Source organism: Podarcis cretensis (genome assembly GCF_951804945.1).
Source record: "Podarcis cretensis genome assembly, chromosome: 7".
Lineage (NCBI taxonomy): Eukaryota > Metazoa > Chordata > Lepidosauria > Squamata > Lacertidae > Podarcis > Podarcis cretensis.
The window spans coordinates 68,088,521-68,103,759 of NC_137176.1; the positions used below are offsets into that span (position 1 = coordinate 68,088,521).

At 44.6% G+C, this 15,239-nt stretch overlaps 1 protein-coding gene across 5 annotated transcripts in view; it reads left to right on the forward strand.

Annotated features, from left to right (window-relative positions):
* The window catches only part of DPY19L4 (dpy-19 like 4), a 72,231-nt gene that overhangs the window by 29,515 nt on the left and 27,477 nt on the right, over positions 1-15,239 (forward strand). The window contains exon 1 of one of the 5 annotated variants that reach the window (XM_079984721.1): positions 14,385-14,631. The exons of the other annotated variants lie outside the window; for them this stretch is intronic. Within the exon in view, the coding sequence (XP_079840847.1) occupies positions 14,619-14,631 (13 nt within the window). The 5' untranslated portion in view covers positions 14,385-14,618. Of the gene's footprint in view, positions 1-14,384; positions 14,632-15,239 lie in introns of those variants that run through there. 5 annotated transcript variants of the gene reach the window in all.

Consider the following 15,239-nt stretch of genomic DNA (forward strand, 5'->3'; position numbering starts at 1 on the left):
GTGCAACAATACTACTAAAAGTGAAACAGATAAATGAAAGCAGATTACCTGAACTGTTGTGTACTGAATGTACTGTAACTGTTGTACGCTGAGATTCCCCACAGGAATCTGGTTGGCCACAGTGAAAACAGGATGCTGGACTAGATGGACCATTGACCTGATCCTCTTCTTATGTTCTTATATAAACCTTGGTAGCAGACAGCTACTTTAAGAAGGATGTGCAGAGTCTTGGTGCTGGCTGATCCTGGTGGCAAGGCACCTACTGTTACTTTCTAATGTGGGCTGCCAGCAAGTGCCACATAATTGCCATCAACATCCCTTCAATAGACCCTAGGTGGGCAGGGTGCCCGCGGGGGTGCTGTCACTTGGGATTCCACTGCCTGAGGCAACCTCCTCAGTCCACCTCATGGGTGAGCCAGCCCTGTGGAAGGGCAAATTGTGCTTTGATTTCAGCTACTTTGAAAGGGAGAGAAGGGATGCTGGATCCTCCCGTCAACCTCGAGTGGACAATCTCAGTGGAGGCAGCTGCCAGATGAGAGAAGGCTACTCAGGAGGCAACTGCAGCTGATCAGGAGCCTGAACAAGAGGGTACACTATGGGAGCAGGCCCACCTACCCCAGAGGTGCGCACATTTACAATCTCAACATTCTCACAAAAGCTAGAGAGTCTCATCATTAAAAGCTCAGTGGGCAGGCTGTGGTTATTATTAGGACATCTTCTTTGATTCCATCCAGTTCTGAACATCTTGCCTGATCCCTGAACTCCTGAATTGTGACTCGTGAACTCTGCTTCCAAGCCTGTACAGTTGTTGTTGTTGTTGTTTAGTCGTTTAGTCGTGTCCGACTCTTCGTGACCCCATGGACCAGAGAACGCCAGGCACTCCTGTCCTCCACTGCCCCCCGCAGCTTGGTCAGACTCATGCTGGTAACCTCGAAAACACTATCCAACCATCTCGTCCTCTGTCGCCCCCTTCTCCTTGTGCCCTCCATCTTTCCCAACATCAGGGTCTTCTCCAGGGAGTCTTCTCTTCTCATGAGGTGGCCAAAGTACTGGAGCCTCAGCTTCACAATCTGTCCTTCCAGTGAGCACTCAGGGCTGATTTCCTTCAGAATGGAGAGGTTTGATCTTCTTGCAGTCCATGGGACTCTCAAGTTACTTGCCTGAATAAATATTTCCTCCTTACTTACATGTAAGAGCCTCTGTGTGTGTGTGTTGGGTGTGGGAGGGTGTGTCTTGGGAGGGATTGTGATTCCCTCCAAAGGTGCATTAATTTTGTGGAGGATGGGGAGTGACAGATATAAAGGCGATGCTATTTGGAAATGGAGGGACAATAGTTCAGTGGCAAATCACACACCTACCTTGCAGAAGGGGCTGGGTTATAAAAGAGGATCAAGCAGTAGGAAATAGGAAAGGCCTCTCCCCCTGGGTGTGGCAGACAGTCAATATTTGGTTGGACAGACAGCGGGTATATCATTTAAGATTTTTATATTGAACATTACACTAATTCAACTAACTAAATTAAAAACCACACATTCTCATTTTAAAAATCAGTTTTGAGGCCATGTGTTGCTTTCAAGATATTTGCAATCCATACAGTCAAGCAAAGATTTGATACTATTGTGTGCTATTAATCAGTAACCAGAATTACTATTGTGCTTGTCCTCAGTGTGATGCTTTCAATCCATACTAATTCTGGATCCTGCCATCCACAAGGGTGCGTGTGAACACTTGATATCCATTTCAAAACTCTTCCTTTGATTAGGTTATCCATAGCTTTTCTTCCCTGTACTTGCCCCAGGCAAATGAAGTAAGAAATGCTGATTGCGATCTAGATATATGCTTAATCACAATGACATGGGTAGGTGTGAATACTCCACCCCACCCCACCCCCCTAACTACTGTGGGGTAATGCAGAATCAATCTACAATGAGCTTTTATTTTCAGCATAAAACCAATTCATCAAAAAGCCTTTGCAGGGGCAAAAATATGTGCAGTAGATCTTGATTGTGTATGGACTATGTGGGGGGGGGGGGAGAGTACTTGATTTCCATAGATTCTGGAATAAAATGTTGCATGAATGCAAACTATCTGCAAACGGGAGTAAATGAATGATCACTTTCAAAACTTGCACCAATTCCTTAGAGGCGCCTTGGTGGAAATTCTCAAAAAGTACCTTCCCCTGACTCTCACTTGCCAGATTGCAACTTTCCATGTCTGAGTAATTTAATGAAAAAGAAAGTGATTGGCAGAACGGGTCAAAACATTCCATTCACTCTTTCTGTGATCTTTAGGGCAGGAGCAACCTGTTCAAATTATGAATGTGAAGTTATATAAACCTGGGAGGGCTGAGAACATGTCTAAACCTATTATCTGATGCTGATGTGTACAGGGAACAGAAGCACAGCAACTAAATCCTATCACAAAGCCTTGATCTCAAGGTCCTCCTGTCCTAGTAACAGTGTAAATATTTGGCATTCACATAATGAACGCGGCACATTAGTGATGTTCACAGAGATGAAATAATATGCATGAGATCTACTCATGGTACATTCGTTTATTTTATTACAATGGGTTTCCAAAGATACCACAAGAATGACTGTCCTTCAACGCCCTCTTAATTATCTGTGTGTAAGTCATACAAAAACCAGTGGCAAAATTAACAAGCCTACTTGTAATCCTCCTTGGGGAAAATAATAAGCTCAAACATGAAGGAATTTTCCATTGTCACTTCTTCAGACAATACCAAATCTGGGCTGTTTCATGCATTACAAGGAAGGCAGAAAAGACGAAGTGTGTTTCCATACATGACGCTAAGAATCATGGGTGTAGCCAGAGGGAGGCTATGGGAACAGCTGCCCCCCATCAAGTGAATAAATAAAAATACTTAACTAAAAGTAGAAATAATCAGAATATTTGAAATTGAAATGTTTGCTGAGGTCTTTTACCCTACCACAAAAAGGCTCTGCTCATCTCTCTTGCTCAGCCATGCACCACTTGTACCACAGAGGTCATTCAGTACCTTGCAGAGAGAAAAGACCTGGCTAAGGTCAATGTGATGACAGGAGAGCGTCTTAACGGGCTGTGCTTACTGTGTGTGCACAGAAAAACTGCATTGGAAAAAGGAGGAATTTGAGAAGGAAGTGGCGAAAAGATTTTCAGCAAAATCCAAGAAATCTGGTTTTAGTTTAGATTTTTTTAAAAAAACAACACACCAATAAGAAGAAAAAAGGCATGCTCTTTGTAATTTTGCAAAACTGGTGAAAAGATTTTCAGCAAATCCAAGAAAACTTGTTTTAGTTTAGATTTTTAAAAAATAAGATGTTCTTTGTAATTTTGCAAAATATACTCCGCACGAAAGGTACTCCCTGTTGTTAATTGTTTATTTAACTTCCTCGTTTTCAGATGACTGAAGGTTTTGACAGATTTTTCTGAGCACTTGGGGTCTAAAGAAAGTAATTTAAACAACTGTTGTTGAGACATTTCATTCTGAATCTGCTAAACAGAGGCAGACAGAGGATGATGAGTGGTTGTCCTGCCCCTGCTAACATAACTCCTGGCTACACCCATGCTTAAAATGCTTTGTGCCTTTTCCTTGATCTATAATGCAAATGTTAAAGCTATGTTGGGTAGTATCCCACAAATGCGTCCCATCAGCACAAGGATTTGCACTTCTTCAGTGGAATGTGTCTCTTTCTCCTCCACCTGTATGTACCTCGTGCCCTCCCCAGATCTGTTCCAAAGGGGCTGGAGGAACTCCTCAAGATTTGAGGGGCAAGGGGGAGAGGGGGAATGTTCCATTGTGCAAACATAAATCCTTGCGCTGTTGGGATGCATTAGTTGGATGCTACCTGTTATCCTTGTTCATTTATGCATAGATGGCTCAGTTTTGCTTGTTGTTCAGGAGGTGAAGGCTTGGTCCACACCAATCAGGTGTATGGTCACTGACTGTCTACATCCAGTGCTGACATCAGTGGTCCACATGAGGACCTGCTAGCCAGACAGCAACTGCATGTTTGCATGGTGCAGAATTAGCCACCTTCTTCCTCCCCTGGTGTTTTTCTTGTCCCTTGATCTCTATGCAGAAGGAGCAGGTGGATCCCACCAGTGAACCATACCCTCTGCCACCACTAGTTTTCACTTCTCACATTGCTGCTCAAACCTCTCAGATCCCAACAGAATCTCTTTGCGTGGTGATGATGAGCCAGACCAGAGGATTAGCTGAGTGCTTCCAGCCCACTGTTATGAAAAAGGTGTCAGTTTGTGAATGGATGATTGATAAAAAAAGAAACACGTTGCATCGTGAATTTGATATTGAACAACCATTTGTTGGCACCTAGCAGTTTAAATAGTTATACTTAGCATTTACAGGCAGCTCGTATATCCACAGCAGTGACCAGAGGAATGACCATTAGGAGGAGTGCAGGGAGAAGACATGTCATGGCGCACCTGTAGCAGCAAAACCAGACACCTTCATCTGCCCCTCCTGCAATAAAACATGTCTTTCCCGTGTCGGTCTCTACAGCCACAGCAGAAACTGTAACTGTCCAATGGTTTGACTTTACTCCTTAAGGCTCACTCTTCCATTGTCTCCTGAGACAGACAGATGCCAACAACATAGTGTTTGTATGTTCTTCATAATGGCTTTTAATTTATTTTTGGACTTCTTATTGATAGTAGTGCATCATTTTCAGATTAGGCAGTACACCACTCCGGGTGCTTTTAGCAGGCAAGTTGATATTATTGATAACACCACAATATGAGAAGAGGATGTTATCCCCATATTGTGGATGCTTGCCAAAGGAAACCTAGAACTATATAATTAGAAGGGATTTTGGAGGTCATCAGGTCCAAATGACTACAGCAGAATCCTCTGCATGTTTACTCAGAAGTGAGTGCCACTCTGTTCAGTAGGACTTCCTTCTGCATAAGTGTGCATAGGCTTGCACTCCTACTGAGTTCATAGTAAAGGTGAGATTTAAAACAGAAGTGCCCTAATTTGTAGTGCAGATTCTTAGTCATTAGACTTCAGAAGCTTTCCTGACTCTTGTTCAACTGTCAGGTTCTGTGTCATACATCCAATTGCTCTCTTCTGTTAATTATTACGGGAATTGCTGTCAAAGCTAAGAACAATTGTAGGTAGCAACAATCCATTTATGGCACGAGAAGCAGGAAGCAAAATATTGTGAATCATCTCTCCGGCAAGTTTACACGCGATAGGCAAAGAATGCACCTACAGCCGGAAATTTCCCAGGAGAAAGCTTTTATGCAACAGGGCGGCTTTGCATCATTCCAACCCAGTTCTCATAATATTTACAAAGGGCAAACATCTGTACCTGTCATTTCACCCACTTTCTTGCTCTCCCAATTCTTTCCTATTATCACTTAACTTGAGGATCCTGTGAGGATAACAACAACAAAAACATCAAATGTAAGCCGATCTCAGGTGCCATGTTGACCGTGATTCAGAAAGTGTGGAAATAATATGCATTTCCTGCCTAGTGCTCCCAAAGCCACACCTTGATTTATTGACCCACTTTTACTTCTCAGAAATTACACAAGATTTCCTAAGCTGCCTGAAAACTGGGTGTCTACATCCTGTAGGATTATTTCAAAACAGCAGCTGCCTCATGGCCCTTTCTAATGTTATAGGTGCCCCCAAAGTATGTGGGGACAGGACTGAGTGCCCACCAATCTTGATGGGCTGGGCCCCGCCAGCGGAAGGCCTCTCTACAGTGATGAAGGGCAACACCGGGCCTCCACGCAGTGGCAGAGGGCCCCTCCAGGCTTTGCAGCCTCCTCCTGATGCATGTGACATCACGTGTGTGTTGCAGTGTGACTTCACGCTCATGCAACAAGCCCCCCATGTTGGGCTGAACTGGGCACATATGCTTGCAGTGATTTCCCACACCAATGGGCTGACAAGATCCATACCAAGTTGGTGTTGTAGCACCCTGCTTGTGGTTAACGCTTAGCTGGATTGAAATATTCAAGGCAGCAATAGAGAAATTAAAATAATAATTTATTTGTCAGACAAATAAATATGAGGCACAGTGGTATATGGTTACCAAGCTCTGGCCTGGCCTCCTGCCATTCTGGCCAGCACTTATATTTCCTTAATCCAGCCCCCTTGCTCCTCCTGTGGCTGCCTCTGTCCAATCAGCCTGGTTGAAATTCCTATTGGTTGTTTGCTAGAACCAATCACAAAAGATACACCCATTTCCTTCTGCCCTTTTATGGGAAACAAAAAGCTATATATTCTTCTATCTATAAATGACAAATAAGTAGTAATATATCTTACATGTGTCTCAACAAGGAACCTTAATTACCAGCTCACCTCTTGCCCTCCTTGCCCTATTGCCCTCCAAAACAAATGGTTAATCTTAAATTTTTATCTTAAACAGATGTCAAGGATCATCATTGAAAGATCTCCTTCCTTTGGAGGTCTCTAAACAAAAGCTTGACAACCATATGTGTGCTCTAATGATGTTTCCTGCTTGGCAGGGGGGGCTGGGCTGGTGGCTGATGGCCCCTGTGATCTCTTCCAACTATATGAAATAAGAATCTAGCATAAGGATTTAACATTTCTTAGTTTCTAAATCCTTTACCTAATTACATTTAAGCCAATATATTTAATACATAACATAAATAACATTTTAAAAGGAAAAGAAATCTTAAAAGGATCTCAGTTTAAGAAAGAAACAACTTTAGAAAAAGACTTCCCAAAATACTCTCTTCCTTTCTGCCAGCCAGTTGCCTTTTTCACTGCTCTTGACCTTTCAACCTTAGGAAAATATGGCTCAAGTTTAATGGGAGGCACATGGCTTTATTTTACTATTTACCCACTCTTAATTATGTTTATCTCTGCTTTTTTTTTATCTTCTATAATATGTAGGGTCAGTGTCCTCGCTCTCAGCCTGTAATTCCCTTTTTGACTTTGAGAATTGTTTTCTGCTATAAATCAGGGGGGCCCCCTTGTCTAGGAGGAAAAACATTGCCAAGATTCTTAGGCAGCTGGTCTTCTGCCTGGCATAAACATTTGAAAATCTTTAAGCTCATTTTAAAATACAGGCCCTGATCAAAAAATATAAGCTTTGATAAAAATGCAGGCTTATGATTAGATGCCTCAGTGTCACCAATGCTGAGACATTAGGTGCTCCCATGCATTTACATTTTTAAAAGGATCGTTGAGTGGCTGGTTATACATAAAATGTTATGTAGGAATTTGCAATTCACCTACAGTGGTACCTCGGGTTAAGTACTTAATTCGTTCCAGAGGTCCGTTCTTAACCTGAAACTGTTCTTAACCTGAAGCACCTCTTTAGCTAATGGGGCCTCCTGCTGCCGCTGCGCCGCCGGAGCACGATTTCTGTTCTCATCCTGAAGCAAGGTTCTTAACCTAAAACACAATTTCTGGGTTAGCAGAGTCTGTAACCTGAAGCGTATGTAACCTGAAGCATATGTAACCCGAGGTACCACTGTACTTAAAATGTTTGTATCCTGTATGCCTGACTGTTTTATGTCTGACTTTTATCCATCACATATTGCCTATTTCTTTTAAATTTGCTTTCTTCGATGTGGTGAGGCCTACACCACATCCTGTGGAACTTTAGCTTTCAATACTTTTCTTAGACTGACATTCTCTCACACCTCATACTTGGAATGAATGGGTCGGCAAGCACACAAACATGTCACTCTCTTGATGACTATATTAAAAACTGTTGACTGAATCCGGCCTAGATTTCTCTCTGACACATAAGCTCCTCTTTCCCCCTTCCCCAAAAATATCAGGGCTTGGTCACATGGTGTGCTTTGAACCAGAACATTCAGGTTTGTTTATTTAAAGCATTTTGGCCCACTCCAGAGAGGCTTAGAAGTAAGTAGTAAGAGTTCTGCCCTTGGACTTACAACCTAAGGAAACATGACACATAAGGAAAAAAGGATGAGGAGGGAGAACAAAAGAAGCAAGATTATGCACCACTTCTAATGTGTCACACCTTATAAAGACCAACTGGGACTGAACCTGTTCAGGTTGCCTAATGGGAAAGGCTGCCACCAAGTGACAGTTAACGGGTAGCTAGTCTCACATCAGAGGCAATAGAATAGCCCTGCTTTGCCTCTCTGCAGAGTGCTGGAAGTCAGGGAATTAGGTTGTCCAGCTTTTGTCAAAGCAGGGAACTTGAACATCAGAATCTGCCTTATGCTGACTCCATCCAGCTCAGCACTGTCTATATTGACAGGCAGTGACTCCCCAGAGCTTTCTCCAGGAATTGAACCTGGGACCTTCTGCATGCAAAGCAGATGTTCTACCACAGAGCTGCAGTGCTTTCCCATCCATAGAAGAGCTGCCAGCAAACACCAACAGACTTCTTAACACCAATTCACCTATCTGCACCAGGTGGAATTTTTTTTATTCTGATAAAGTAGGGTGTGCAGCATCTCCTGATAGACCTTGGGGGAGTTGCAGTAGATGCCAAGATTGTCTAACCACCAAAATACTTCATTAGGTTGCCATAATAGAAAAAGCAGGAGTTTGGGTGGGTGGAACCATGAGGGGATTGTGCAAAAAGTATCCTGTTCCTTGACCCTAAATGTATATCCAATCCACTTGGCTGCCCCAATCCACTTTTTCGTATCTCGTTTAGGTTGGTGGTAGTAAAAACCCAAAGTAAGCTGAAATCTGCCTCTCTATGCTGTAAAGGCTTCATGATGAGGCCTGCTGTTCTGAACAATTAGGAGGTTTTGCTCTGCAGTATCTGGGTTACCATGTTCCCTCATTTTAATAGGAGTTGGGGGTGGCTGACAACAAGCAACAAAGGAGCAGCTTCTGTCCTTTTCCTCTTGACATTTAAAAGCTGCATGGTCAGCTAGGAAGAGCCTTTTCTCCTTTGTTGACTCCACCCTTAATAGATGAAGTCCCTGCCTTCTGCAAAGGATTGTTTTTGGAGGATGAGGGGTACATATCAGTACCAAGAGATGCTCTGAAAGCTGATAGGCTTTGATGACTACAGGGTCAGTCCAGCAGCTCCCTGCTCTTGCTTAAGCAGCCATCCAGATCTGCTCCAAATCCACCATGTTGTTCTTGTCACAGAACCTCCTTGAATCCTTGAACAAAGCTTAGTCCTTTCCCAATTGAACTACTTTCTGTGCTGGCTCAGGGAGGGCCCCCCCCCCAGTTGATGGGTATTGCTATCAAAAAGAACATTGGAGGGCCCAAAGTTGCCTTGGCCCCTAGGAACCGATGCCTATGTACAGCGGCCAACCCACATTTGCCTCTGGCTGCACCCATGAGTGGCCTGTCCCATTTTGCTGCCTGAGGCAAAATGGGAATTGTTGCCTCATGCCCCCACCCCCTGTGCTCCCCAACTTCTGCATCTGGAATGTCTTGGCTGTCACCAAACTTGGCGAGAGCCAGCGTCTTCCACAAAGCATTGCCACTCGGCTTCTCCGTCCGGGGATGGGGGAAATGAATGGCTACGTTGCACACGTGTTCTTCTGGTGGTGGAAGCACTGGGGCCTCTTGCACTACCATTACCTGAGGCAGGTGCTTCACCCTGCCTCATGAGTGGGCCGGCTCTAGCCCTGCCCACCACTGGCGTGCAGCTCCGGGAATCTCGCCCGCAAGGAAACGCAGCCCATCCCTGCTTCTGTTAATAAAGAGGGAGAGAGACGGAGATAGAGAGACAGAGCTGCTTATCTATGTGTGCTAGTAGGAATCAGTTGAGTGCCATGGATACTTGAATGGTAACCTGTCTCCTGCTTTTCCCCATTCTGCTTTCTACTGTGATATTTTGAATACAAAGGTGGGAAGGGAAGAGCAGCAACCATGCCCTCTAGAGGCACAAGGGTTTCTTGCAGCCTTTGGCATTTTGGAGGGTTTCTATGAAATCATCAACAAAAGCCACATCATTTTTTGTCATGATGACAGCAAATGTATATTTTATTATATCATGCATGTACTTATGCATAAATATGTATGCGTGCTTGAATATTCTTGGCCAACTTTACTGGATATAGCCATACGCATAGTGTTTTGCGGAAATAATTAAATGAGGGTGCGGGAAAATGGTCCATAGGTTACCAGGCATAATACAGAAACAAGTTTTAAATAAACAGCCAAGGTCCAAATGAATCAAAACAACATTCTCAAGTTTGGACAATGTAGTTCGTTTAAGTATGTAGATATCTGAAACATAGGAAGCTGCTTTCTACTGAGTCAGACTATTGGTCTATTTAGCTCAATACTGTCACACTGACTGGCAGCAGCTTTCCAGGCTTTCAGGCAGGAGTCCTTTCCAGCCCCACCTGGTGATGCTGTGAATTGGACCTGGAACCTTCAACATGCAAAGCGGTTGCTCTTCCCATTTACTCCAAGGCAAAACTGCACCAGCTTCACTTGGTTTTACCCCCTGGTAAGTGTGAATGGGATTGTAGCCTGAATCATGTGGAAGCACTTAGAGCCCTGTGCCTCCCAAAATGTTACTTTCTCTCATTTAAATAGGAGACTAAACAAAGTTATACATGAACTGAAATGCCATAAACAGTTACTGCAGCAACATCTTCCTGAGGATAATTTATTTCAGATTTAAGAAGGGGAGGGCCAAGATTCTCAGAAAGGTTTAAATGCCCTTCCTTGGATATACCCAAGATCACAAGGCAGCAAAGAAGTGTGTTTTCTCTGTTGATGTGTTTGCATTGGTATGCCCCATATTAATGATAGCAGTGTTACCAACGCAGGACAAACAGGAACTCTTCCCCAACATCATCACAATGGGATTTGTGCTTTGGGCATGTATGACTACTAATGGGGTTTTGGACTGGGCAGGGAGGGTGAGGAAATGGTTCATAAGCCCTGCTCAGCCATGAAGTTTAAGAAGAATCCTGGTGGATCTCTAACAAAAGACCCATCTCAGTCCAGCATCCAGATGCTTATGGGAAGCCCAAAAGCAGAATCATAAAATCAGAGTTGGAAGGGACCGTTGAGGATAATCTAGTCTCACCCCCTGCAATGCAGGAATATGCAGCTGTCCTGTATGGGGATCAAGCCTGTGACCTTGGCATTAACAGCAGCACCATGCTCTAACCAGGCGAGTTACTCAAGAGCAACAATACTCTCCTGATCCTCTTACCTGATCATCTTTCGTCAACCATTCTTTCAGAGCATCAGAGAATTGTAGAGTTGGAAGGTACCTCGAGGGTCCTGTGCAATACAGGAATCACAGCCAAAGCATCCCTGACAGATGGTCACCCAACCTCCAATGAATAAGAGTCCACCACTTTCCAAGGGAGTTGGTTCCACTGTCAAACAGTTCTTACTGTCAGAAAGTTCTCCTTACTCTGTTTAGTCTGAATCCCCTTTCTTGTAATTTGGATCCATTGGTTCGGGTCCTGCCCTCTGGAGCAGGAGAAAACAAGCTTGCTCCATCTTCCATGTGACAGCCTTTCAGATATCTGATAGCCTACCTCACAGAGTTGTTGTCAGCCTGGATAAAATTGGAGGCAGGAGGAAGGACCTTGCATGCTATTCTGAACTCCTTAGAGAGAATATGGGATAACAAGTTAAAAAAATAAATAAAGGGAAAGCCCTTTGTTCACCAGCAATAAATACTTGGCCTCAGAGATACGGAAGCAATGGGTTAGCTACAATAATTACATGGGGTGGTTCCCCTGATATGAACTAATTAAGAAATCTGCTTCAGTGGAAAGGCATTGTAATGAGAATTATAAACACCACATTTACAAATGCTTATATTGTGCATTCTGAAGCATGCAGAGTCAGCTTTCTTTCCAAAAAGCAAGAAGGGTGGGTCTTGGCTCAGTGTTAGAGCATTGGCTTTGCATGCAGAACATCTCAATTCAACCCCCAGCATCTCCAGGTAGGTCTGGGAGAGGACCCTACCTAAATATCTTGGGAGTCACTGTCAATACTGAGCTAGAGCAGGGTTTCCCAAACTTGGGTCTCCAACTATTTTTGGACTACTGTTCCCAGCATCCCTGACCACTGGTTGTAGTCCAAGACCAGCTGGAAACCCAGGTTTGGGAAACCGTGAGCTAGAGGGACTAATGGTCTGACTCAGTGTAAGCTGTGTGGCTGCATACAAGCCATACATTGAAAGCAAATCCCTCACCCAAAAAATCCTGGGAACTATCTTGTTAAGAATGTTGGGGACTGTAGCTCTGTGTGGGGTAAGATACTGTTCCCATGATTCTTTGGAGGGTGGGGGAATGTGTTTTAAATTTGTCTGAAAGAAAAATAAAGTAAAGTGACAAGGAGTCCTGAAGAATAAGACGCTGATAATGGCAGAAGCGTTTGTGGGCCAGAGTCCACTTTTTCAGATGTGCAGCAGACAAACAGAGCAAGGGGGAAAGGTCTGTACAGAGCCAAACAGAAGCAAGATTGGGTGAAAAAACCGGGTAAAGGAATCTATTAGTGGGGGTGACCCGCTCCAGACTGGCAAAGCAAGATATAAAGCACAAATGAAGACCTAACTAGCAGCAGTCTCTCTGTGGTGAGCTAGCACTCCCCTTCTCTATTCCAAGTCAGATAGTGCCAAATCTGCATATGAATTCTGATTCAGTGGCTTCAAGCTAGGGTCTCCCTTTGAAGCATTTTGCTGCTGAAGTATGGCAACTTTCAAGCCTGCCACTGAATGCCCAAAGAGACTGAAATGATTCACCATTGTTTTCTGAGCAGTACTCTACTGAGTGAGACTGCTGAGCAATGGAATTCATATGCAAATCTGACACTATCAAAGATGCTTCGAATAGAGACTGGGAGTGACTAGCTCACCATAGAAGGTTATTGTCCCTTGTTAGGCATTCATGTACACTAATGATCGCGCTTTGCCAATTCATTCATTACCTGTTGGGAGAGTGGGTCACACACCAACTTCAATAGAATCTTTTAGCCCCTTTCCTGGCTCTTGTCTGCTAAGTAATAGCTCCTTTGCACTGCTAAGCCTTCTGGCCTCCCTTTTTAATAATTTCCCCCTCCTCATGCATCTTACAAAGTGGGCTTTTATGTCATGGTACATTTGTTAGTTTTTAAGGTGCCAAAGCACTCCTTTTTGCTTTTGCTTCAGCTGCTGCAGTGCCAAAGATTAACATAGTTGGCCTTTAAATGGAGGGAATGTGATCTGTATACATTAGCTTTGAGAGGTAAATTGTATGCAGTTATTTACTATAACAGTTCTGTGCTGCTTTTCACATCAAATCTGCAGGCAGTGTACAATAACTTTAAAAGCATAAACACCAGCATTAACACAGCAAAATATGTAGGAATCTCAACACATACTTCCCCACCCAAATTGAAACCATACCAGACCCTGCTTAGCTTTACAAATGTGTTAGCAATTGTATTGCTGTGGTTAATGGGAGCTGCTGCAAACTCAATGTTGTTAGAAAAGTGGAATACATAGATTAAATTATGAGAGAAACTTCTATGAACTTTCTCCAAACCATGTATAGTATCTTATACACTGCCACTTCCCTCCTAAACTGAAAAGCATCAACTGTTGCAACTTTTCCTCAGAAGAGAGTTGCACGAGCCCCTTGATCATTTTGGTTGCTGTCTTCTGAACCTAGTCCTAGACAGACAACTTCTCTTTTTAGACTAACTAGGCAGTTCACAAAGAGTGTCATATACTGTACAGTGGTACCTCAGGTTAAGTACTTAATTCGTTCCGGAGGTCCGTACTTAACCTGAAACTGTTCTTAACCTGAAGCACTACTTTAGCTAATGGGGCCTCCTGCTGCTGCCGCGCCGCCGGAACACGATTTCTGTTCTCAACCTGAAGCAAAGTTCTTAACATGAAGCACTATTTCTGGGTTAGCGGAGTCTGTAACCTGAAGCGTATGTAACCTGAGGTACCACTGTATAGTCAAAGAGCCCTGTGAGTTGGAACTACAATACCAGAGTTTGAATCCCTGCTCACTATTGAAGCTCATTGAGTGATCCTGAGCCAATCAACAACTTTTATAGCCTAATCTTGTTGTAAAATGGGGCTTGTTGTAAAATGGGGTGACTTGGATGAACTGTCTTAGGTGGAGGTTAGGAATGTGAAATACTAAATGCAAATGTGTTTCTTAAAAATAATAATGATGTGAGCATAGGTTTAGTCCTGAGACTTAAATTGTAGTAACAGGAGACAGGAACAAATCTCATCCTACACAGTGGAGAATTCGCTTCCTAGCCTGCAATTGTGCGTGCGGATGAACCTGCATTAACATCATAAGCAATACAGAGCAAAAGAGAGGCTGGGAAGCCTTTGTTCCGCGCTTAGCACCAAAGGCTGGCACCAGGGCGGAAGTCGTGCGCGGAGACGCGTCTCTGCCTCGGTACGCGCCCGAAATACGCGCCTCCTGCTCCCTCGATCCCCGAGCAGGACGTTCCGCTTCCGCCTTGAAGGGGGAAAAGAGAGAGATGCTGGCTGGGCGAGAGGGACGCTGACGGGAAGCGAGAGGCCGCCTCTTCTGCAGCCCGAGCGGGGCGTGTGGGGCTCGAGTGCGGCCGGGCGCGGGGGAAAGAAGGAACGGGAGACCCCGGCCAGCCCCTGAGCTCCGGAGAGGCCGGCTCCACACCTCCGGGGGCTCGTTCGTGGCGGCAGCAGCGGCGGCTGGAGATGGAGAAGGAAGGTGGGCGCTTGGGACGTGCCGCGCGCTTCCCTTTCTCCTTCCCAGGCCCCCCACCCACCCCTCTCGCCCTGGGGCTGCGGGGCTCCGCGGCCGGGCTGGAGGAAGGCGCTGCGGGTTTAGATTAGGAGGGGCGTGGATGTGTGTCGGGCTCACTGAAATGCAAGAAGGAATGTGGGCGCTGGGAAGCCGAAGGGGTCGTGGGGACAGAGTTAGGAGGGTGAGGACGACCAGGTGGGCATTTAGCTCCCCTTCGTCCCTGTACAAGTGAGTGTGTATGTGGATTTTTTTTTTCTCCCTCTCTCTTTTGGCTTCTCAGTTTCTGCAAACAATTGTGACACAGGTAAAACCAGGTTTTTCGAAATGCAGGTGACAAAACTAAGCGGTTGGTTTTTTCAAGGAATGTGCTTTGCCTGTTAAGGAGTTCTCTGGACAGGAAGCACTTGGGGGGAAAGCGAAATCTGCAGGCGCCCAACAGGGGTGTGTGATGGTTATGGTGCTCTCTGCGTTATATGGGATTCTTGTGCGTCTTCCTACACGGAAGAGCTTTCTGTGTGAGGAGGTAAAACCCATGTTTGTTTTAATGGGCTTTCGTACTCGTTTGCTTCCAT